The 27,142-nt window shown below is 38.2% G+C and overlaps 1 protein-coding gene across 1 annotated transcript in view; it reads right to left on the reverse strand.

The window, feature by feature from the left end:
• LOC150076305 (transient receptor potential cation channel subfamily A member 1 homolog) overlaps nt 1–27,142 on the reverse strand; it is a 379,883-nt gene that overhangs the window by 343,295 nt on the left and 9,446 nt on the right. Inside the window, exon 2 of the mRNA XM_090387313.1 lies at nt 14,242–14,484. Within this exon, the coding sequence (XP_090243439.1) occupies nt 14,242–14,466 (225 nt within the window). The 5' untranslated portion in view covers nt 14,467–14,484. The remainder of the gene's footprint in view (nt 1–14,241; nt 14,485–27,142) is intronic.

The raw sequence follows: 27,142 nt of genomic DNA on the forward strand, positions 1-27,142 counted from the left end.
CAGTTGCCCTCTGAATCACAGTCTTTTAAAATGCACTGTTTGCTTGATGTTTGAGCAGTCGGATACGGGACATGATACTGCCAAGGGAGATGTCTTTGTGTGTGCACGATGTAAGGAGTGCAAGGAAATCAGGCGACAACTCAGCGTTGTTATGGGCCTTTATGAGAGCTTGAAGGACAGGGTGGATGCCCTCGAAGGAAATAAATTGAGGGGCCCATCAAGTTCTCAGCTGTCCACATCAATGCCAGAGCTTGCACTTGGTCATCAGGCAACACAGAGGCAGCCCCCTAGGCAGAATGCGCTGGTCCCACAGGAACTAGTAGTTGTTGGTGACTCTATTGTCAGGGAAACGGGGAACATGCTTTGTAAAAAGGATAGGTGGAATAGGACCAGGGTATGTCTGCCAGGGGCAAAGGTTGATGACGTTGTAGAGCGGATATCATCTTTTAAGGGCACAAAAGGTGATATAGTTGTACACGTTGGCACTAATGATATTAAGAATAGGAGACCGGCGGAATTACTTAGCAAGTACAGGTCACTGTTGAAAAAAAGCCGTGAATTAGGGTTGAATTTGAAAGTGTCTGCAATTCTGCCCAGACACGATAGGAGGGAGTATATGATGAGAGCCTTGTCGATCAATTCGGCCCTGGAGGGATTGTGCAAGGCTCAAGGGGTAGAATTTTTTTCAGCCTGGACTGTACTTGTTAACAGGAGAGATTGCTTCTACAGGGATGGGTTCCACTTAAATAGAAAGGGTGCAAGAATTTTTGCTGATGCTGTCGAGGCAGTGTTAGGTGGGTCTGAAAACTGCTAGTTGGGGTGGAGGGGATACAAGGACTAATAGATTAACAGTAGCCACTGGCAGAGGTGGAAGTGATTCTTGCACTGCTTCTATTGAAACGAGCAGAAGCCTGAAAAACAAGATGCAGGATATTTCAGAGACTGCTGGGAGTCATTGCGGTACAAGTAAACACATGGGTTGTGTTAGGGTAGCTAAGAATAGAAACAGGTGCATGTATACCTGCGTGTACACCAATGCTAGGAGTTTGGTAAATAAATTTGATGAATTTGAGGTATTGCTCAAAACATCAACGGCAGATATTGTTGGGATATCAGAGACGTGGTGTCACACAGATATAAGGAATGCGGAACTGGAATTTGGGGAATACAATGTGTATAGAAAGGATAGACAGGACAGGAGGGGAGGAGGGGTTATGCTATTAGTTAAGAAACACATAAAGTCCAAGGAAGTGAAGCCAGTCGACATCGATGGACAGGGCAGTGTCGAGTCAGTTTGGTGTGACATAAGCATAGGGAAATCAAAATTGAGAGTAGGAGTGTGCTATAGGCCTAATGACTCTGATGAGTATAATAAGATATTGTTCAGGGAAATAGAGCTGGCCAGTAAATCAGAGTCTTATAATGGGGGATTTTAATTTCCCAGATACTGACTGGAATTTGTGGGTTGGTCACTCGCACACTAGCAAGGCTTTTGTGGATTTATTGGATGATTGTTTTCTACATCAGCATGTTCGTGAGGCAACAAGAGGGAGCAATACTCTTGATCTGATTATCAGTAGTGATTCTTCATGCATTAATAATCTGCAGATAAATGAACCACTAGGTGGCAGTGATCACAGTGTGTTGAAGTGGGATTTACTCAAGGAGGTAACTACCATCAGAGGTAAAGGGAAGGGTTTTTGTTTTCGTAAAGGCGACTATGATGGTCTGAGACAGTATTTAAATTCTATACAGTGGGACCAACTGATGATGTTACCAACAGCAAACTCAAAATGGGAAGCATTCAAGGAACTAATCTTGGAGGCTACCAGGCTTTACATACCAACTAAGAAATATTGTTCAAGGTTTAGGCCTAAATGGTTGTCAGATGAACTAATGAGACATGTGGCAGAGAAGAAAAATGCATGGAATACATACAAATTAATGGGTGACATGGAAGCCTATGATAGATATAAGTTGGTCTGTAACCAAGTCACAAAGGAGATTAGGCAGGCAAAGGCAGACTACGAAAAATCCTTGGCCAAGGATGCAAAGAAAAACAGAAAAGAGTTCTTTCAATATTTAAACTCAAGAAGGAAAGGGATGAATCAGATTGGTCCACTGGATATTGATGGTTCAACAGTTGAGGATCCTGCACAAGTGGCTAACAATCTAAACGAGTATTTTGCATCTACATTCATGCATGAGGAGTTATTCAGGAAGGAGAATGATGTAGGTAAAGTAAACATTGGCAGTGAGCTGGATGATTTTGTAATAACTGAGAGGAAAGTGGAGGAGAGATTGTTGAGGATAAACATAAAAAAGGCACCTGGGGTGGATGGGATCTATCCAGTTATATTAAAGGAGGCAGCAAAGGAAGTAAGCAAACCCCTAGCCATAATTATGAGAGCTTCTTTGGACTCAGGGGAGGTACCCATAGACTGGAGATGTGCAAATGTAACCCCAATTCATAAAGGAGGATCAAAGGCTGACACAAGTAATTATAGACCTGTTAGTTTAACTTCTGTTCCAGGTAAATTAATGGAGGCACTGGTTAAAGAACCACTGCAGGATCATCTAGACAAGAATTCAGTTATAGCTCAGACGCAGCATGGTTTTGTTAAGGGCAGGTCTTGCCTGACCAATTTGATTGGATACTATGATGTAGTCACAAAAGAACTGGATGCAGGGAATAACTTTGATATTATATATTTGGATCTTTAGCATTAGTAGAGGCATTTGATGCAAGAAAGCAAGCTTATGCAGCATCAGCCAAAAAAAAAAAAAAAAAAAAAAAAACTCACTTCCACTTCACCCCTCTGTTCGTTCAAAATACCTGTCCAGCTGAGCCTTAAACTTATTTAGGCTATCAAACTCCACCACAAGGGATGGAAGTCTGTTCCACCAACCAACCACCCGCTGGCTAAAGTGTACTCGTTCTCTGTACTCGTTCCAGCAGCTCTACATCCTTCTTGAAATGAGGCCTCCAGACCTGTATACAGTACTCTAGGTGTGGACTGACCATCGCCTTATACAATGGAATAATCACCTCCTTATCCCTGCTGGAAAAATTCCTGTATATCATTGACAATACTCCATGAGCTACTCTTGCAGCCCGTCTGCACTGCTCAGAGAACTTCATATCTGCCTGCACAACCACTCCCAAGTCCCTTTCATTCTCTACCACTGTCAGTGTAGTACCACAGAGTTGATACGTTGCTCTGGGGTTGCTGTTTCCCATGTGTAGTACTTTACATTTGTCAATGTTAAACTTCATTTGCCACCTCTCAACCCATCTGCTCAACCTTTCCAGATCCTGTTGCAGCAGCATAGTGTCAGTAGTGTCCTTGACAACCCTGCCAACCTTTGTATCGTCTGCAAATTTGGACATTAAGCCCGATATACCATCATCAATATCATTTATAAATACAGAAAACAATAATGGACCCAACACTGAGCCCTGAGGGACTCCACTAATAACATTAGTCCACGATGAGCAGTGTCCATCGATTACCAATCTCTGTCTTCTTCCCCTCAACCACCCCTTTATCCATAGCAGCAATTTGCCTCCAATGTCACACTGCTCCAATTTGTGTAGCAGTCTTCCATGTGCAACAGTATCAAAAGCCTTTCTAAGATCCAAGTATATAATATCAAAGTTATTCCCTGCATCCAGTTCTTTTGTGACTGCATCATAGTATCCAATCAAGTTGGTCAGGCAAGACTTCCCCTTAACAAAACCATGTTGTGTCTGAGCTATAACTGAAGTCTTGTCTAAATGATCCTGCAGTGCTTCTTTAACCAGTGCCTCCATTAATTTTCCTGGAACAGAAGTTAAGCTCACAGGTCTATAATTACTTGTGTCAGCCTTTGATCCTCCTTTGTGAATTGGGGTCAGATTTGCACATTTCCACTCTATGGGTACCTCCCCTGAGTCCAAGGTAGTTCTCATAATTATGGCTAAGGGTTTGCTTACTTCCTTTGCTTCCTCCTTTAATATAACTGGATAGATCCCATCCACCCCGGGTGCCTTTCTTGTGTTTATCTTCAACAGTTTCTCCTCCACTTTACTCCCAGTTATTTCAAGATTCTGTAGCTTACTGCTAGAGTTGAATACACCTCTGGCATTCCCCTCGCTGAATAACTCCTCATGTGTGAATGTTGATGCAAAATATTCATTTAGTGTGTTAGCTACCTGAGCAGGATCATCAACACTTGACCCATCAATATCGAGTGGACCAATCTGATTCATCCCCTTCCTTCTAGAGTTTACATAAGTAAAGAACTCTTTGCTGTTTTTCTTTGCATCCCTTGCCAAGGATTTCTCGTAATCTGCCTTCGCCTGCCTAACCTCCTTTGTAACTTGGTTGCATATCAACTTGTATATATCATAGGCTTCTGTGTCATGTGTTAATTTGTATGTATCCCATGCATTTTTCTTCTCTGCCATATGCCTCATTAGTTCATCTGACATCCATTTTGGCCTAAACCTTGAACAATATTTCTTAGTTGGTATGTAAAGCCTAGTAGCTTCCAAGATAAGTTCTTTGAATGCTTCCCATTTTGAATTTGCTGTTGGTGACATCATCAGTGGGTCCCACTGTATAGAATTTAAATACTGTCTCAGTCCATAGTAGTCGCCTTTACAGAAGCAATAACCCTTCCCTTTACCCCTAATGGTAGTTACCTCTTTGAGTAAATCCCACTTCAGCACACTGTGATCACTGCCACCTAGTGGTTCATTTATCTGCAGATTCTTAATGCATGAAGAATCACTGCTGATAATCAAATCAATAGTATTACTCCCTCTAGTTGCCTCCCGAACATGCTGATGTAGAAAACAATCATCCAATAAATCCACAAAAGCCCTGCTAGTGTGTGAGTAACCAGCCCCCAAATTCCAGTCAATATCTGGGAAATTAAAATCTCCCATTATAAGACACTCTGATTTACTGGCCCACTCTATTTCCCTGTACAGTTCCTTATTATACTCATCAGAGTCATTAGGCCTATAGCACACTCCTACTCTCAATTTTCATCTCCCAATGTTTATGTCACACCAAACTGACTCCACACTGCACTGTCCAGCGATGTCGACTGGCTTCACTTCCTTGGTTTTTATGTGTTTCTTAACTAATAGCATAACCCCTCCCCCCTTCCTATCCTGTCTATCCTTTCTGTAGACGTTGTACTCCCCAAATTGCAGTTCTGCATCCCTTATATCTGTGTGACACCACGTCTCTGATATCCCTACAATATCTGCCTTCGATGTTTTGAGCAATACCTCAAATTCATCAAATTTATTTACTAAACTCCTAGCATTGGTGTACACGGAAGTATACCTGCACCTGTTTCTATTCTTAGCTACCCTAACACAACCCATGTGTTTACTTGTACTGCAATGGCTCCCAGCAGTCTCTGAAATACCATGCATCTTGTTTTTCAGGCTTCTGCTCATTCTAATAGAAGCAGTGCAAGAATCTCTTTCACCTCTGCCAGCGGCTACTGTCAATCTATTGGTCTTTGTCTCCCCCCAAGCTAGCAGTTTTCCGACCCACCTAACACTGCCTCGTTAGCATCAGCAAATATTCTTGCACCCTTTCTATTTAAGTGTATCCCATCCCTGTAGAAGCAATCTCTCCTGTTAGCAAGTACAGTCCAGGCTGAAAAAAATTCTACCCCTTGAGCCTTGCACAATCTTTCCAGGGCCGAATTGATCGACAAGGCTCTCATCATATACTCCCTCCTATTGTGTCTGGGCAGAATTGCAGACACTTTCAAATTCAACCCTAATTCTCAGCTTTTGTTCAACAGTGACCTGTACTTGTTAAGTAATTCTGCTAAGTAATTCTGTTAAGTAATCTTAGAAAGGCTTTTGATACTGTTGCACATGGAAGACTGCTGCACAAATTGGAGCAATGTGGCATTGGAGGCAAATTGCTGCTATGGATAAGGGGATGGTTGAGTGGCAGAAGACAGAGTGGTAATCAATGGACACTGCTCAACGTGGACTAATGTTATTAGTGGAGTTCCTCAGGGTTCAGTGTTGGGTCCATTGTTTTCGGTGTTTATGAATGATATTGATGATGGGATATCAAGTTTAATGTCGAAGTTTGCAGATGATACAAAGGTTGGCAGGGTTGTTAAGGACACTACTGACGCTATGCTGCTGCAACAGGATCTGGAAAGGTTGAACAGATGGGCTGAGAGGTGGCAAATGAAGTTTAACATTGACAAATGTAAAGTACTACATATGGGAAACAGTAACCCCAGAGCAACGTATCAACTCTGCGGTACTAGACTGACAGTGGTGGAGAATGAATAGGACCTGGGGGTAATTGTGCAGGCAGATATGAAGTTCTCTGAGCAGTGCAGACGGGCTGCAAGAGTAGCTCATGGTGTCTTGTCAATGATATACAGGAATTTTTCTAGCAGGGATAAGGAGGTGATTATTCCATTGTATAAGGCAATGGTTAGGCCGCATCTTGAGTACTGTATACAGGTCTGGAGGCCTCATTTCAAGAAGGATGTAGAGCTGCTGGAACGGGTACAGAGAAGGGCAACAAGATTAGTGAATGGAACAAAGGGTTGCTCTTACGAAGAAAGGCTTAAGTTTTGCAAATTACAGAGTCTGGAGACTAGGCACCGGCGAGGTGATCTGATAGAGGTGTATAAGGCTTTGAATGGTTTGAGCATGCTCAATGCCAATGGGATTCTTCATCTTGCTCAGAATAATCACCTCAGAGGGCATAAATTCAAATTGAGGAAAGACGGATGTCGGATAGATGTGCGGAAATTTGCCTTTGGCCAGCGGGTGGTTGGTTGGTGGAACCGACTTCCATCACTTGTTGTTGAAGTTGATAGCCTAAACAAATTTAAAGCTCAACTGGACAGGTATTTCGAACGAACGGAGGGGTGAAATAGGAGTGGTGTGTGTTTTTTTTTTTTTTTTGGCTGATGCTGAATAAGCTTGCTTTCTTGCATCATATGCCTCTACTAATGCTAATAATCAAAAGAATTAATAGTTGCAAATCTGAACAAATGGCAGTACAGTAAAACCCTGTTGCAACAAATGGGTTACACAAATAATTTTGTTAAACCAAAATTTCATGTGAATGAATATTGTTGAAAATTATTTAAAAAGAATCATTATTTGTTCAGATAAATTCTGCTTCACTTTTATAATATGTAGAAGAAGTAATGTCTGTTTTATTTTACTTAAATATTGACTTTAAAATCAATAATAAATAAATATAATGACAAAATATGTGCTATAAAAGTAAAAATATTTTGTTCAGAGAGAATATCACTATTTTATTTATAAGAAATGCCATACATTCAGAAATACAATATATTGGTTCAACTTATTGTAGCTATTTACATTAATTTGGAAATTTAACTTTCATGTAATCAAAAATATGTGCTTTCAACTTACACTAGTTCTGATACTTATTCTGTCAGTTGAGTGAACTTATATGAATGTAAGCAGGAGAGCATCAAATCATGAAAACATCCCTGTTTTGTTACTGTCTCAATTTGCTTTTTGTATGTTTTCTTTGGTTTGAGAAAATTTTAAAAAATTACAGTTACTCTACAAAATAAAGGGGTGGGGGAAGTAACTACAGCCGAAGTGTGCTACTGCTCTCTCACTCCTGGCCACTTGACTATATTCAGTAGTCAAGTGGCCAGGAGTGAGAGAGCAGTAGCACACACTCTGAATATTCTGAGGAAAAAAAACTTCAGAAAATTGACTTGGTTGTTATACTGGAATATAAACAAGAACAGTTTTTTAGGTCTGACATAGCCTAGTAGTTGGGAGTGAGAGCAGTAGCAAACATTCTTTGAGTGGACTGTGGTTCAAGCCCATGGCTGCTAAATACGATTAATGATTGTATTTATGATTTAGCGTAAACTCTTCTGACCGGTGGTTGTGCCAAAGTATAAATGATATTTTTTTTTTTTTTTTTTGAAAATTGCATCTTTCATTTTTTTTATTTACTTACGAGAATACCTGTGGTGAATAATTCACCAAAACTGTTTCAGAGAAGTAAAGATTAATATTGAAGTAATTATAAAAAGTTTTCCCTCAGCTCTGTACATTACCAGCAAAGGTGTCAGTGGGACAGATTCAAGTAATAATACAATTTTATAAGTTTTTATGACTATATCATCCTTTAAAAAAAATTACAAATATTGCACAAAAATTATGTGCTAAGTAAAGTTGTCCATGAGCAAAAATGGCAACTTTGTTAAAAATTTGACCCTGAGATTTGTTGATTGTGATGATATAAGCTAAGCATTGTCTTTTCTTCAAAGTAAATAGCAGTTAGTTTCACTGGGAACTAAATCAATTCTTGGATATTTCAAAAATTGGGCAGAAAATTTTTTGGAAATTTTTTTCCCCCTCAACTTTATTACTAAATAAAACCTAGTACTGGTTGAACATTTTTGGGGAGGTTGGATGCTTTGGTTTTCAATGTTTTTGGGAAGGAGGAATATGATTTAATAAAAAATGTGGAAAACATAGTGGGCATAACATTGCGTTCTTTTGCCATATTTTTATTCATGCAAAGACTCCCATAACTGCATTTACAATTTGGGCTACCCAGTGCCATACATAATTTTCCAACACAGTTTTTCTTTTCTTCCAAACCAGTACATTTAGGCATAGGTGGACTTCGAAAATAATTTATTGTACTGAATGAATTTTTTGTCTAAAGTGATTTGCTCAAAAGAGAATTACAAAGAAATGAAAATTATAATAATATGATAAATTTGCTGAGACCTAAAAACATTTTTATTATAGTAAAAATTTTATTAAAACAGGATAATGGGATTTTACTGTGCATATACATGCATATATAAACTATTCTTGTATCTTACTTGATTCCAGGACATTGAACACTTCTGTACTAATTTTTATGGACATTATATTTTATATATATATATATATATATATATATCAAATATAGAAAATTAATAAATATCTTATGTAAAGTAAACTAAACAAGAACTGATTAATGCCATCTATACATATCTAGATAGAACATTACATCAGTCTTATTAAATATTTTTGTATAGTTTAAGTATAATTAGTAAAATAGGTGAGATATAGAATAAATATATTTCATATTAGATAAGCTGGTAGCTACTTAACCCTATAATAGCCATAACTGGTCCACAAGGCCAAACCTAGTAAAGGATAATCATTAGTCAAAAGTAAAAGTAAATTCTTCTTAACCATTTATCTCATAAATTACCTTTTGACTGTGTTAAACAGGCAGATGATATCAGAAACTGATAGCTCGGTTAATTGTAGGGGGACATATTGAAAGGGTTAGCCCTCGATAAAGTCCCTTTCAATGTATCCCATGACCTATAATTGACTTGATATATATATTATTATTATGTTTATTAATTGTTTTATTTTTACTTTTGCTTTTGACTAATGATTATCCTTTACTAGGTTTGGCCTCGTGGACCAGTTATGGCTATTATAGGGTTAAGTAGCTACCAGCTTATCTAATATGAAATATATTTATTCTATATCTTACCTATTTTACTAATTGTACTTAAACTATACAAAAAAAAAAAAAAAAAAAAAAAAATATATATATATATATATATATATATATATATTTATTATTATTATTATTATTTTTAAATCAAATGAAGGTCAAGAGATCTTAAAAGTGCAAATCATTCAGAATTACTGATAAAAGATACAAAATTGAGGGATTTCAATTGTGGTAAATTCACATGCAACTTGAAACATCTCAAGGGCATGGCATCTGAGTGGAATTGGAATGCACCAGGCCAAGGTCGTAATTTCAAAATAAGGGTAACCTTTGAAGTAGGTTACCTCATCAAGAAGTTATATATGTATATGTATTTACAGACATATATAATATGTCTGTAAATTGCGTGTGTTCTGAAGTCAGTTTGCTGTTTGCTGGACGAAAAACCTGAGCTTTCCATAGGAAATAAACCATGCTACCTTTGCCTGAATACCGACTAATTCAGCCACATCGTGAAAAAGACCCATAAAAATTCCTCGCATTATTGACAGGATTCAAACGCGGGTCTTTTCCACCCAAGGATAGTGATAATACCAGCTGTCCTACCCATCCATGACAGCATATATGTATAAAAGGGAATAAAAGACAGTATATGGAGTAAAAATATGTCTATTTTATATATGTATATACAGGTTAATATACATTAACCTGTATACACATATATAATATACATTTTATATATGTGTATAAAGGTTAATTACGCACACATTTCAAAAAACTTAAAAACAGCTTAAAAAAAAAAAAAAAAAAATTTCGTAAATCACATCCAATACAGTCAGGTTTTCCAAAATGTCAATAAATTACAAACATTTTCTTCCGCTAACTTGAGAGATAAATTTCTGCGATAAGTTGCTTTCATTTGTTGGATGACACCTTGATCTATAGGTTGTATTAAAACTGTCACATTGGAAGGTAAATATTTCCATCGTCTGATTTTAGAATTTCTTCATTGGGATGACTTAGTGCATTGCCTAATAGCAGTGCAACTTTTTGTGGCAAGCTCAGTGACCCCAAATGTTGCCGCACTGAAGGCACAAATTTAGTTCTAAACCAACTGGAAAATATCTCCCTGTCCATCCAGGCTGACTTATTGTTGTAGTAATCAACAGGTAAATTTTATATTGAAATACTCGAAAAAGTCTGTGGTTTTTCTGATTTTCCAATTATGCAGAGTTTCAAAGAATAAGTCCCAGCAGCATTTGCACAGCAAAAAACTGTCAATCTTTGCTTTTGCATTTTATGTCCTGGAGCTTTTAACTCTGTTTCATAAGCCAAAATTTTTGACGGAAGACATTTCCAGTACAATCCTGTTTCATTAGCATTGTAAATTTGCTCTGGCACAAGTTTACTGGTTATAATAAATTTTTGAAACTCACTGGTGAATTCAGGCGCCTCCATAGCCAGGTGGGAAGGAGCAGCAGTGCATTTCTTGATTAGACCGGGGTTCGAGCCCATCACCACCAAATACGGAGGATGCGGAAAGGTCAGGGAATGACCACCGCATATTCTGAAGCAATATGGCCTTAGTTGCTAATGCTCCTAAAAACCAAATAACAAACAAACAAACTGGTGAATTCTTGAGCGGCCGATGCATCACTACTTAGTTTTTCACCTTGAATGGAAATCTGACGAATGCCGTGCCTCTGTTTAAACCATGTCAACCACCCAAAAGATGCATTAAAATCACCCTGCAGTTTTAATTCGTCAAAAAAATATTTTGCCTTTTCTGCACAAACTGCCCGAGAGACTGGAATTCCTTCTGCTCTTTGTTGGCTAAACTATAACACTTGTTGAGGTCCTCATATGTAAACAGTTTCATAATTTTTTCTGTTAGTCATGCCTTGAATGCTATAAGATGTGCCTGCAAAATCTAATAGCTTCCCTTTATTTTTTTACAATGTTGCATATGGTTTGGTCACCAACATTATAATGTTCATTAAAGATTTAACAGATGCACTGTTTTCCAACTTTTCAATAATTTAAAGTTTTTATTCAATTGAAAGCACAACTGTTTTGCATTTACCCATCATTTTTGCGGTTTCTAAACAAAAAAAATTTATTATAAAAAAAAATGACTGAATCACTCCTGACTTAAATAACGAAAGAAAATTTTTCTTTTTGCAGTACTATGGAACACAGCAATCCGCTAAAAGAAACTAAACATTTGTTCTCTTTTTGTTGTTTATTTGAGTGGTGTGAAGGTGTGAAGACAGCAGGGGTTGCAGGGTAATCGGTTCATCTCCCAATAATGACTTATAACACCACTTCTTGTTGCTTATTTATGACTTGCAAAATATCTGTTTATACATATTCTATTTATTACTTGAATTTTATTAATTTCAGTGGATTTTTTTTTTTTCTTTGGAGTCTTGAAGGGTCCCGGTTAATACGATCCCAGTAAATCGAGAGTCTGCTGTATATCTTATTAATATTTGTAGAAGAATAAGAGAAATTTACCTGGATGTGATATGTAGAACACTGCCGTATGCTACTCTTCAGAAATTAAAATGAATATAACATTAACCCAAAATGATTACAGCAAAAAATAATTAATTAAAAAATCAATTGAACACAATTAAAAAAAGTTTAATGCAAATTTTGAAAAATGATTTTCTTTCCTGAAGCTGACAAAGCTTTTCAAACCATATGTTGTGATCATAGGAATGGAAATTACTGAGTATGCGTGAGCATGAAGCTTAAATAGGGATTATTTGTTTTTGCACATGCACGTAAAAGACCACGAATTGGAGATTAGATATGGATGGTGAACTTTAATAGAATTCTTGTGTAATTTAATTTCAACAGTGTCTGCAATTAAGTCTCGTATAATTACGTTGGACACTTAAGTGTTTTGGCCTCATTGATGCCAAAATACTTAAGTGTCCAACGGAATAAAAATATACACTTTTCATTAACAGCATGAAAGGCTAATTCTGACACTGCTGAATAAGAAGCATGAACTGAGGACATGTGCTGTTTAATTCTAAAATTCAGCAGAAATTCCGTTGATCCTTGGTAAGACAAGTCACAATCACCACAAAAAATATTGTATACCATGTCATTTATTTGTGTTGTGAAAGAGGAAAGGACTAAGCAATTGTTCAGTATAGCATGTAATTTCTGTATACTGATCTGGCCACTATCTTGAATCACAGAATCTTTAAAGAACATTTTAAGCTGTTTGTGCCATTGTTCAACATGTGGGACAGAAAAAAGTATTTTTTCATGTTACTATTGTTGGTTGGTGTAGTTTTTTGTATCCTATCCTTAGCTTGTTACAAGGAGGTAACCCCTGTTTAAGAATCTGCTGGTTAATATCTGTATTTCTGAGTCCAATGCAGATTCCGTCATTGAATATTTATAGGCATTGAGAAATTGATTAAAGATAATAGACCTTTTGTAGGTGAATGGGTGATAGCTGTTATAATGCAGAAGAATACCAGTGTTTATTGGTTTATGAAAAATGTTAAATTGGATTTTATTCTAGTCCTGAGTAAGTGTGAAATTTAGAAAATTTAATGACTTAATATCTGCATTTTCCCTTTCTAGTGTAATATTGAGTCTAGGATGAATATTCTTAAATGAATGTAATATGTCTTCCCCCTTCCATGGTCAGTACTCTCCATAGAATGTTATGTCCATGTTATGAAAAGATGTTACAGGAATCTGTAACATCTTTTCTCCTAAAATTAACTTCATTTTCTATGTATAGGCCTATTCGTATGTTTTCTCCTTAAAGAAATTACCGCAAATCTGTAGTTAAGGTTAGAATCAGTGAATACACATTACAAATATAATGACAATATTCTTATTATTACACACATAAGAGATTATAGGGAAAAAAGGTCCAACTCTAAATATAAAGTGGTAGGCTGACATGGTCTCAAAAAAAAAAAAAAAAACACTTTTTAGGTACATCTGCTTTTATGCATACAAGTGCCTATATGTCTTTTCCCTGTCCATCTGGCCACATGCAACAATTTGACTCCTAGTCAATGGATTATCATGAAATTTTATTTTTCGATCTTTTAGAAATACTCATGGAGTCATTACAAATTTCACTCAAGCCAGATCAATAGGATAATGTTGGTTTTTTTAAATAAAATTTGGAATTATCTCGTAAATAAATGGAAGTGTGTTTCCGATGTTTGAGCATTACTCAACAAGCAAAAAGTCAGATTGTCACTTTCAGCACACCCTCTGTTAGTTCCTGACAAGGATAAAAAAAAAAACATTAAATGCATGAAACGTCAAACATGTGCAAGTTCATATATTTTTGCATACTGTGCATATGAATATTTTAAAAATATATATTAGATAATATATGGCCTACTCTGGTGGCTTTGAAAACACCATTTTAAACACTGAATGCTGATAAATCAAGCTCTAGCTTGCTGGCTTAGCAACATTAAATACTTATTGCTCACGAATGTGAAGGTGCCCTTATATGTCTTTATATTTCAGTTATAGATTTTAAGTGCAAATGTTGAATGACTCAGAAATGAAGCCCTATTCTCCTCTCTTAAATAAACAGGTTCCCCAAATGTGCATTCCCATTTGTGGGTTTCCACAAAAAAAAAACAACTCCTCTCCCCAGAATTGTATGGGAATTCTAAGTGTTTACAAATATTTATAAATTTAAGTAAGAATGTATATGTCATACTTGAAAAAGGGTGAAATGCAATTCTTGAAATGTGTGCATTCTTTTAAAGTCTTTTGATCCTGAAATATTCTTCATCTCTATTATAGTATGAATTCCTTTTGCTTTGGTCCTTCTTCTTCCTTTAACAAACAATAAATCCACATCGCTTTCATTACTGCCACATTCTTCATCACTATCTGAATGCATATCTGCCTCTTGTTCTTTCTTGTACCAAGATCTGCTCATTTTATCAGAACAATTCACCTGACAAAGAAAGAAATTCAAAATTTTAATAAAGATTTAAAGAAAACACACATTAATGAAACTTTATATTATAATATAAAAAAAAAAATTCTACTCAAGTGTTGGCACCTCCGTAGCCAAGTGGGCAGGAGCAGCAGTGCATAGCACATGCTTCTTGATTAGACCAGGGTTCGAGCCCGTGACCACCAAATACGGAGGATGCGGAAAGGTCAGGTAATGACCACCACATATCCCCGGAGCAATATGGCCTTAGTTGCTAATGCTCCTAAAAACCAAATAACAACAACCACCACCTCAAGTGTTTTGATATTACAATACTGTTGTTACCCTAAAACAAAGTAAATAGTAGTTAGTGATGTATTAATTTACAAGGAAAAATTCCAAGTATTTATATTAAATTCAAAGCATTTTAGGTTTTAAAAAGTTGATTAAAAATATAAATAAATTAAATATGCCAATGAGCACACATGTGCGCATATATAGTAGAATCCCAGTTATCCAAAACAGCTGGGATCAAGGGCCCTTGATCCCAGCTATTTTGGATGAAGGGTTCTTGTAATCCAGCCCATCTCTCTCTTCCATGGTGGCTCAGTCAGCACAATACATCACTATTTGGAAAGCATTTTCTCCATCAACAACTAGAGGAATTTCTATAGTCCTCTTCAACTGTTGCTGCAGTTAGCCATTCTTCAGCAGATGGAGTAGAATGTTTCCTCGTGAGTTATTCTGGGTCTTTCTGCTTGAACAACATGCAAATTGGCTGAAAACATGTTTATACATATATAAAATACACAGAATAATAAGGGGTGGCATGATTAGCCCAGTGGGTATGACACCATAACTAGTGGGCTAATCGTGGACCACCAATATAATGGACCTGGGTTTGAATTCCACTGTGAAAAAAAAAAAAAAAAAAAAAAAAATGCGAAAGTAGCTTCATTGGATCTACCTCCCCCAAGGTCAAAGTGCAGCTGAGGCAGAGAGAGGCACCATCTGGTATCACTCCCATAAGTGCCACCCACCATTGGATGTCAATGCTAAACAGATCCACCTCCATAACTGGATGAAGAGGAATTGTAGAAATATTGAACATATTGCATAGAGTGCAGGATAAAGTCACTCTTGTTCAGGCTTTAGGCAGAGGGATCGGCTAAAAAAGTTGAAGACAGTCTCCGCAGAGGCCAGTGGAGTGACTGGCGCTGTCTCCCATATGGTTACTAAAACTGAAGAGCAAGACCATTCAGCCCGAATAATTGGAAGTGCTAACTGTGCTAGTGATGTCCCAAGAAAGAAGAAGAAACCAATGCATGGAGCATCGATATCAATATGTTCATCATGCAAGGATACTACGAAGTAACAAAGCTAGAGAAGACATGACAAAGTATAAAAAAAACTATATGCCAAGTGGTTGGAATGGTTTCTGACTGTTCGGATCACCAAACAGTGAATAGCAGACCAGAGACAGACCTTTGTCAAGGACAACCTGATAGCTTCTGCAACCTTGGAAAAAAAAAAAAAAATCAAGCAGGATGTGTGCAACCAACTAAAAACAGCAATGAATACAGACACAATGGAACCAGAACTGCAGAAGGAATAGCAAGTACAAGAACTAGAAGTCAGAACAGCTGAAGTGGAAATATAGAAGATAACAATATCCAGAATAGAAGAAGAGTGGAAAAAAAGCCCCAGCAGAACTTGAGGGAATGGTTCCCACAAATATCCACATCATACCAAAGCAGATACCCAACACAATCCTGTGGGAAGTCACAGACCACATCAATAAGCTAATAATACCAGATTATCTCAACAACAATAAAATAGCACTAGAAACCATCTGCACAGCCATTTACAGTGCTGCTTTAGCAGCCACCACGATTAACGGAAGGGAAACCATAGACCAACAGAAAACAAAATACAGACAACGAATCACCAGCCTGGGAAAGAAGGCTACAGCAGAAGATATAAGAGATTCATCAAATAAGAGATTATTTAATGAAAAAACTTTCAGGTCTACAGGTGAGTAAGGCTCCTGGTATTGATGGTGAATACACTATAATTTTAAGGGAGGAGGCAAGCGAGTACATTGAACCATTGAGGCTAATTATGAGAGCACCACTGGACTCATGTGAGAGAGAGATTCCATTGGATTGGAAAAGTGCCAATGTGTCTCCAATACATAAGGGCAGTTCTAAGATTGTAGTGGGAATTACCGACCAGTCAGTCTAACTTCGGTAGTAGGGAAAATTATGGAGGCAATGATCAAGGGTGGAATTCAGCATCATTTGGAGAGAAATGGAATTCTGAAGGATAAGCAGCATGGTTTTATAAAGGGAAAATCAAGTTTAACAAATGTGACTAGCTATTCTGACAGGGTCACTCATGAGCTGGACTTAGGGAATAATTTCGCCATTGTTTATTTAGATTTCAGCAAAGCACTTGACTCAGTCCCACATGGGCAGTTACTTTATAAGCTGGAACAGGTTGGAATCAAAGGGAAAATTCTTAGATGGATAGCAGGATAACTTCAGGGTAGGAGGCAAAGGGTTGTAATAAATGGTTATTCCTCAGATTGGGTTAATGTAAGAAGTGTCGTTCCCCAAAGATCAGCATTGGAACTACTGTTGTTTTTGATTTTCTTAAATGACATCGATGAAGGGATAGAGGGTGTGATGTCTAAATTTGCAGATGATCTAAAGATTGGTAGAGTAGTTAATGATCACCACCAAGCAGGGCTTCTTTATAGTGACCTAGATAGACTTCAGGGACAGTCAAAAAAGTGCCAGCTATGCTTTAATACAGCGAAGCACAAGGTCTTACACCTGGGGAACAGTAACCCTAAAATAACTTATACACTTGGTGGAGTTGAACTAAAGTCAGTAGTGGAAGAAAGTGACTTGGGAGTTAAGATATAGTCAGACATGAAGTTCTCTGAGCATCGGGCCCGAGTGCCAAGCAATCGTGACCTGGCTACCTTTTGTGCCATGTATAGAGTGCTCTTTTTCAGCGAATAAGTTATATTTATTCTTGAGTGTCTTTTCTTCCTGTTTTATTCAAGTGATTCTTTACTTAAAAGCTTTCAAGTAAGAATCCAGAAAGGAAATTCACCTTTCATATATACATATATATATATATCTAATCCGTACTAACCCAACTAACTTCCTCAACCACTTGGTCACTAGTGGCACAGCTCCTGCCTCCATTTGGCGGGGCTGGTATCCTGGGAGAAAAAAGTTACTCTCCCGGGGCTAAAAGGAGCAAAGATGGATTTAAATAATTTTCCTCCTTCGGAGCCATCAAGGTCAGAAATGTCCAATGAAAATGACAACCTAAAAGACTTCAAAGAGGAGCAGAGTGTCCCAACCTCCCTAACTTTCTGGTGATACATCCTCTGTGTACTCAGCCTGTGGGCAAGTTATCACCATTTACGATCCAAAAATATTTAGAACCTATTGCAGAATCACCAAAAATGGTGAAGAGACTACAATCAGGAGACCTCCAGGTTGAAATAGCCACTACCACCAAATCTGGTTGCACCTGAGTGGCTATTAAAGACAAAACATTTGATGGGTTACCAGTATCTGCTACTTCCCACAATACTTTAAATTGATCAAAGGCATCATCACAATGTGGGACCTACTTTCAGTGTCTGAGGAGGAATTAGTCCAAGAACTTAGTAATCAGAAGGTAATTCAGTGTGAAGCGCATAATGATTAAAAAAATAGAAATCTTGTACCAACTTAATCCATCATTTTAACCTTCAGCACTCCTGATTTGCCATCCACTGTAAAAGCTGGCTATTTAAACTGCTGCATTCAGCCATACATCTCATATCCTCTTTGCTATTTTAAATGCCAGAATTTATGGCCATTCTCAGCAGGTATGCAGAGGTGATGCCATCTGTCCTATATGCTCTAAGGACCATAGACAAGCAGATTGCTTGGCCTCAAACCCTGTGTGTCCCAATTGCAAAGGAAGTCATCCTGCATTTTCTAAATCATGTGATATGTGGAAAACTGGAAAGAAAATTCAGAGATACAAAATAGAGCATAAAGTAACATACCCTGAAGCGCACATGCAAGTTATGTTGACCGTGCCCAGTCTATCCTATGTGTCTCGCACCCGAAGCTATCTTTCAACTGCACCTCAAACAGATGTCAATACCACCGAACAACTCTTTGGCAAATTGGGATAAAGAAACCTTATCAGCCTCCAGAAAAGACTCCTTAAAACCAGTGAAGCCACAAACACTCCAATTAGTATCCCAACTGATACTCTACCAGTCTAGCAGGACACTGAAAGAATGAAAACTACTAAAGATTGTAAGAAAGACGAACCATAAACCAACAGTATGGAAGTGGATCTACACTCGAATTATGAGGAACCCATCCTAGAATTGCATGCCAATGACACTATGGATACTGGTCACCCCACATTCCCAAAAACAGACCAAAAAAATGCCCCACATCCAAAAAACAGCCAGATGAATCATCCTCAGGTAAACCTAAATAATGCATAACATCATATAGTGGAATTGCAGAGGACTAAGCAGTCAATCTGATGACTTAAGGGATTTAATAGCTCAATTCAGCCCCATGGCTGTATGCCTACAGGAAACATTCTTGTCACCCCAAGTTTCGCAAAATTCTCAAATTATATGATGTAGAGATGAGATAGAAACTCAGTCTCCTGCACCTGGAGAAGTAGCCATTCTGGTTAATTCTAACGTGTCATCCAAGCTGATCCAGTTAAGAACAAATCTAGAAGCTGTGGCTACTCATATTGCAGTTGGTACATCAGTTACCCTTGTTACCATTTATTTTCCACCATCTCTACCTCTTCCCCATTCAGAACTTGACAGCCTCATTGCACAACTCCCAACTCCAGCTTGTCTTTTCGGTGACTTTAATGGACACCGTCCATTGTGGGGGTCCGTTACAATGGACAGAAGAGGCAAATTAATTGAAGAATTTATGAATAATAGTGATCTTAATTTACTAAACTCTGAATCTCCTACTTACATCCATCCACCTACCTACAGGATCTACTTCTGCAGTTGACTTGTCAATTTTCTCTCCATCAATCTTTCCAATCCTGACATGGTCGGTATTATCCAATCCCTTTAATAATGAATGCTTTTGAATTATTTGCTCAATACAAACAGCGGTAACTCAAAATCCTGAGCAATGATCCTATTGGAAGTTTAGTAAGGTGAACTGGGATGGTTATTCTGTCTAAATGCTCTTAAACAGAATTTATGTTCAACAGAAACATATTGATGATGTAACTACTTACATCGCCAATCAGATTCTGATTGCGGCAAATGCTTTCATTCCAAAATCCAAGATATATTGCACTCACTGAAATCGCTGGTGGAATGCAGAGTGCTCTATTGCCAAACAAGGCAATTGAGTATGGCAATTGAGCTCAATTGCCATACACAGACTAAAAGGTTAACAGTGGCTGCAGGCAGAGGCAAAAGCGATTCTTGCACTGCTTCTATTAGAATAGGCAGCAGACTGGAAAGCAAGGTAATGGAGATTTCCAGTACACAAAGATTTCCAGGACTGCTGGAAGTCATAGTGGAACAAGTAAATACATGGGCTGTGTTAGAGTGGCTAGGAGCAGGAACAGGTGCATGTATACTTGCAGGTACACTAAAGCTGGGAGTATAGTTAATAAATTTGATGAGCTTGAAGTGCTAGTCAAGATATCAAAGGCAGATATTGTTGGGATATCAGAGACGTGGTGTCAGACAGATATAGGCAGTGCAGAGTTGGAATTTGAGGAGTATAATGTGGATAGGAAGGATAGACGGGATAGGGAGGGAGGAGGGTTATGCTGTTAGTTAAGAAACACATAAAATCTAAGGAAATCCATCCAATTGATGTTGGTGGACAATGCAGTGTTGAGTCTGTTTGGTGTGAAATCAGTGCTGGGAAAGGAAAAATAAGAGTAGATGTGTGTTATAGGCCTAATGAATCTGATGAGTATAATGAGCAATTGTGCAGAGAAATAGTGGGCCAGTAAATCAGAATGTCTTATAATGGGAGATTTTAACTTTCCAGATATTCACTGGAATTTGTGGATTGGTCACGCACACACTAGCAAGACTTTTGTGGATTTATTGGATGACTGTTTTCTACAGCAGCAGCAGCATGTTCGGGAGTCAACTAGAGGGAGAAAGACTCTTGATCTGATTATAAGTAGTGATTCTTCATGATCAAGAATCTGCAGATAAAGGAACCACCAGGTGGCAGTGATCACAGTGTGCTGAAGTGGGATTTACTCAAAGAGGTAACTACCATCAAGGGTAAAGGGAAGGGTTTTTGCTTTCGTAAAGGTGACTACAGTGGTCTGAGACAGTATTTAAATTCTATATAGTGGGACCAACTGATGATGTTACCAACAGCAAATTCAAAATGGGAAGCATTAAAAGAATTAATCTTGGAAGTTACTAGGCTTTGCATACCAACAAAGAAATATTGTTCAAGGTTTAGGCCTAAATAGATGTCAAATGAACTAATTAGACATGTGACAGAGAAGAAAAATGCATGGGATACATATAAATTAACATGTGACACAGAAGCCTATGATAGATATAAGCTGTTCTATAACCAAGTTACAAAGGAGGTTAGGCAGGCGAAAGCAGATTACGAAAAATCTTTGGCAAAGGATGCAAAAAAAAACAGCAAAAAGTTCTTTACTTATGTAAACTCGACAAAGAAGGGGATGAATCAGATTGGTATACTTGATATCAATGGTTCAACTGTTGATGATCTTGCTCAGGTAGCTAACAAACTAAATGAATATTTTGCATATATACATTCACACATGAGGAGTTATTCAGGGAGGGGAATGCTAGAGGTGTATTCAACTCTGGCAGTAAGCTAAATAATCTTGTAATAACTGAGAGTAAAGTGGAGGAGAAATTGTTGAAGATAAACATAAGGCACCTGGGGTGGATAGAATCTATCCAGTTATATTAAAGGAGGTGGCAAAGGAAGTAAGCAAACCCTTAGCCATAATTATGACAGCTTCCCTGGACTCAGGGGAGGTACCCATGGACTGGAGATGTGCAAATGTGACGCCAATCCACAAAGGAGGATCAAAGGGAGACACAGGTAATTACAGACCTGTTAGTTTAACTTCTGTTCCAGGGAAATTAATGGAGGCACTGGATAAAGAAGCATTGCACGATCATCTAGACTTCAGTTATAGCTCGGACATAGCATGGGTTTGTTAAGGGGAAGTCTTGTCTGACAAATTTCATTGGATACTATGATGTAGTCACAAAGGAACTGGATGTAAAGAATAACTTTGATATCATATATTTGGATCTTAAAAAGGCCTTTGATACTGTTGCACATGGAAGACTGCAGCACAAATTGGAGCAGTGTGGTATTGGAGGCAAATTGCTGCTAGGGATAAAGGGATGGTTGAGTGGAAGAAGACAGAGTGGTAATCAATGGACACTGCTCTTCGTGGACTAATGTTATTAGTGGAGTCCCTCAGGGTTCAGTGTTGGGTCCATTGTTGTTTTCTGTATTTATAAATGATATTGATGATGGTATATCAGGCTTAATGTCCAAGTATGCAGATGATACAAAGGTTGGCAGGGTTGTTAATGACACAGACAGTACACTGCTGCAACAGCATCTAGAAAAGTTGAGCAGATGGGCTGAGAGGTGGCAAATGAAATTTAACATTGACAAGTGTAAAGTACTACATATGGGAAGCAGTAATCCCGGAGTAATGTGTCAATGAAAAAGGACCTTGGGGTATTTGTGCAGGCACATATGAAGTTTTCTGAGCAGTGCAGATGGTCTGCAAGAGTAGCTCATGGTGTCTTGTCAATGATATACAGGAATTTTTCTAGCAGGGATAAGGAGGTGATTATCCCCTTGTATAAGGCAATGGTCAGGCCACACCTTGAGTACTGTATACAGTTCTGGAGGCCTCATTTTAAGAAGGATGTAGAGCTGTTGGAACGAGTACAGAGAAGGGCAACAAGATTAGTGAATGGAACAAAGGGTTGCTCTTATGAAGAAAGGCTTAAATTTTGTAAATTGCAGTGTCTGGAGACTAGGCACCTGCAAGGTGATCTGATTGAGGTGTATAACCCCAGGGCCGACCAGGCTAGCCGGGTGGGTAAAGTTCCTGCCTGGCAACCCAAAGTTCGCGGGTTCGAATCCCGCCTCGGGCTTGGATCAAAGTACTGCAAAAACCTTGGGAGGTGCATTATGGCCATAGAAGCCGATGCGCCAACAACTACCAAAAAAAATAAAAAAAATAACCCCAGGGACTCACATCTGGTGAGTATGGGCTTGGCACACCCAGGATCCTGAGCTGGATATCATCATTCTTCTCTTTCTTGATGATTCCCTTCTACTTCTGACTCTATCTATCTCAGGGTAATTCATAAATTTTTTTTTTTCGGCTGGTGCAGTATAAGCCTCGAGCTTCCTTGCACCATATGGCTAATAATAATAATAAAGCCTTGAATGGTTTGAGCATGCTCAATGTGGATGGGATTCTTCCTCTTGCTCGCCTGAGAGGGCATAAATTCAAATTAAGGAAAGACGGTTGTAGGATAGATGTGCGGAAGTTTGCCTTTAGCCAGTGGGTGGTTGATTACTGGAACAAACTTCCATCTGTCGTTGTAGAAGTTGATAGCTTAAATATATTCAAGGCAGAACTTGACAAACATTTGGAGCGAGTGGATAGGTGAAATAAGAGTTTTTTTTTTTTTTTGGATGATGCTATATAAGCTTGCTTTCTTGCATCATGTGCCTTTGCTAATGCTAATTTTCCTGCCTAAAGTCGCCTCTAAGGTGCCTAGTTTCCAAGCTGTGCAACCAACATATTCAAAGTCTTTTCTCATAAGCATATCCTTTTGCCGATCTCACCAGGTGAGTTACCTATCTCTGCTGGAACCTTTCAAGAAGCTCAATGTCTTTTTTTTAGATGCAGTCTCCACACTTGAACACAGTATTCCAAATGTGGTCTAACAATAGCCTTATATAATGGGATTTGGAATACTGTGTTCAAGTGTGGAGACTGCATCTAAAAAAAAAGACATCTAGCTTCTTGAAAGGGTCCAAAGATAGGCAACTCACCTGGTGAGATCGGGAAAATCAAGTTGGTTAAATACAATTTTCCCTTAACAAAACCACATTGTGCTAAGGGAAAATCAGTACATTTAGGTAGTTATGGCATTCTGAAGGAATGCCATAACTACCTAAATGTCCCTGGATTGCACACTTAATTATTGCCTCTAAGATTTTCCCTACCATTGAAGTCAGACTAACTGGTCTATAGTTACTGACTTCACTCTTAGAAGTGCTTTTATGCATTGGCAATACATTGGCACTTCTCCAATCAAAAAGAATCTTACCCGAGTCCAAAGATGCTCTCATAATTAATTTCAATGGTTCTATATACTCCCTGACAGCTTCCTTCAAAATTACTGGGTATATGCCATCAACTCCAGGGGCGTTACTTACCTTTATGCTCGAATGTTTTTCTAATAAACAGTCATCTGTAATTTCAAAATCACTAATTTCATATGGCTCAAGCCTCACTCACCCAGCCGGTTCTCAGCAAGAAGGATCTTTCATCAGTAATGAGAGATGCAAAGTACCTATTCAATTTGTCTGCAGCATATGCTTATGAGGAAAGATTTTGAATATGTTGGTTGCACAGCTTGGGAACTAGGCACCTTAGAGGTGACTTGATTGATGTGTTTATGGTTCTGAGACAGTAAAATGAATGGGGATGAAATTTTCATCGTTATAAATGATTCTAGAACTAGAGGCCATAAATTCAAGTTACGGGCAGAGATGTTTAGCCTGGAATGCAGGAAGTTTTATTTTAGCCAGAAACGTATAAATTACTGGAATAAGTTACCTACATGGGTGGTGGAGGCTGACAGTTTGGGGAAATTCAAAGGTCAGCTGGACAGTTATGCATGGAAGGAGGTAAATGCATAGGCTCTCTATTTCCTTTTCTCTTATTATTATTATTATTTATGTATTTTATTATTATTAATATATTTTATTTTTGGCTGGTGCTTAGGCTTCCTTGCACCATATGGCTATTACTAATACAGTTGGTCGTCGACTTACGACCAACTTCTGTTCTGACTGACAGGTCGTAATTTGATCTGGTCGTACGTCGGCCATATATTTATTAACAGTATTTTTTAACCTTTCTAATCTTTTTATCATCTTTATAATTTATTTTTATAATCTTTTAAATTTTTATCATCTTTTATTTTTCATTTTAAATACAGTAATGTTTTTATCTTTTACTTGGCGATACTGTACATACCTTTGTTTCTATGCCTAGGCTATCTCTCTCTCTATGAGGTTAAATTCAAACCTTCTCTACATTTTGATTGGTTTATTATTCATACTGTTTATAAAAAAAAAAAAAAAAACTACAATCTATAATTATATTGTACATAATGTGAAAAATAATACTGTACATAATGTAATGTAAACACAAAAATACAATCTAAAATTAATGTAAAAATTAATACAAATGAAATTTACAAAATCAATTTTTAATCTTTGCTTGTGCTGGGTTGTGCATCGTCAGGGTCATGTTCTTGGGTTGAGGTAGGAGATGTTTATTTATAGAGACATTACGCAAAGCAAATCTTTTTTAAAACGCTTAAACCACCCAGTACTAACCTGAAAATCTTCTGCATAATCGTCTCCGGCGCGTGATTTTAAACTCTGAAACAAACTTCTGCACTGTGTGAAGGCTCATGGGTGTATTTTTTTGTATTAAATCTTCCATCCACATAAACAACAATTTCTCCATTTCATGGATGGGTTCCTGTCGTTATTTGGTTAAAATTGTAGCTTAATAGGTGCAGAACCTTTCACAGCTTCCCAAATTCTTTCTTTGTCCTTAAGTATCGTCTATACCGTGGAATGTGATAACTTCAAGTCACGCGCTATCGTATTCACTTTCTTTCTGCCTTCATACTGCTGGATAATTTTCATTTTACACTCTGAATCAATAGTTTTCCTTGACTTCTTAGCTGGCGTATATGTAGATGAAGGCATTTTCCTTTTACTAAACATTTTATGCATATTTCAGTAGAATTTTAATTAATACACCACACGCAACAGATGCTTGAAAGCGACTGGGTGTATGTGAGAGAGAGTGACTGAGTGTATGTGCCTGGTGCTGTCCTCAGGCCTCCCGTCATCGATGTGCCTCCTCACCTGGGTTATGGGTGTCCTCAGTAGTGACTTCCTGATTTATTATTAATTTATTCATTATTTATTATTTTTTTTTGTGGTCGTAAGTGTGGCCGGTCATAAGTCGCATAGGTCGTAAGTCGACGACCAAGTGTACTAATAACAGTGAAGATGGGCCAACTGACCCAATACCAACAGGATAACAGAAGTAAGATGCTAACCAGAAAAGTGAAGGCCATCTTCAAGAAGGACAACACCCACAGAAAACGTGAGACCTATAATCAGAGGATCAAAGAATACCTTGACATGCTCAAGCAGAAACTGCTAGAATTCAGCAAGAGACTTTGCCAATACAGGAAAAGTGCCCAGAGGAAAACAGACACCAGGACATTTGATGAAAACCAGAGAGCCTTCTACAAGAGAAGAAGGAAGGCAATGGACCTCCAACCAGAAGGTACTTGAGGAGTTCTGGGGAAACCTGTGGAGCAGTGAAGCTAGCCATAATGGCCATGCCCCCTGGATATATCAAGACAGAAGAAAACCAAGAATGTACAAGAGATGACAGAATGGGAGATTCAGGAGGAAGATGTATAACAGTACAACAGATGTACAACAGGAAGTCCCACAACTGGTGAACCCCAGGAATAGATAACATCCATGACTACTAGTGCAAGATATTCAGTTGCGCACACACACACACACACACACACAGGAACATAATAGAGCAGTTCACCCAGATAATAATGCACCCTGACACAATTCCAGGGTCTCTGACTCAAGGAATCACCTGCCTGAAGGCTAAGGACAAAAACAACACAAACCTGGCAAAGCACAGACCAATCACCTGTCTCCCAACAATATACAAGATCCTAACCAGCTGCATAACTAAAAGGATATCAGACCACTCAGCAAGCTAGAACATCATGGTCAAGTAGCAGAAGAGATATGAGCAGAGGATGCAAGGAGCAATTAACCATTGATGCTGCAGTTATGGAACAAAGTCTACAAGAAGCACTGCAACCTGTACGTGGTCTATGTCAACTACAAGGCCTTTGACTGCATGCCCCATAGCTGGTTGATAGTGGCACTGAAGATCTACAAAGTCGACCCAACACTGACACACTTCCTAGAAGAAACCATGGCAAAATGGAGGACCACCATCAGGGTCGAGAACATCATTACCAGACCAATAGCCATCAGAAGAGGAATCTTCCAGGGAGATGTCCTGAGCTCACTGTCGTGTCTAGCACTCAACCTACTGCCCACCATGCTCAATAACAGCAAGTATGGATACACCCTAAAAGAAGGGAGGAACAACATGTACACTCTCACTCACCTGATGTACATGGATAACATCAAACTATGCCACAACCGAGAATCAACTCCAACAATTACTCCAAATCAATGAAGAGTTCAGCACTGACATCAGGATGCCTAGACAAATG

The sequence above is a fragment of the Mastigoproctus giganteus genome, chromosome 13, assembly GCF_048544385.1.
Source record: "Mastigoproctus giganteus isolate SK-2022 chromosome 13, ASM4854438v1, whole genome shotgun sequence".
NCBI classification, from domain to species: Eukaryota; Metazoa; Arthropoda; class Arachnida; order Uropygi; family Thelyphonidae; genus Mastigoproctus; species Mastigoproctus giganteus.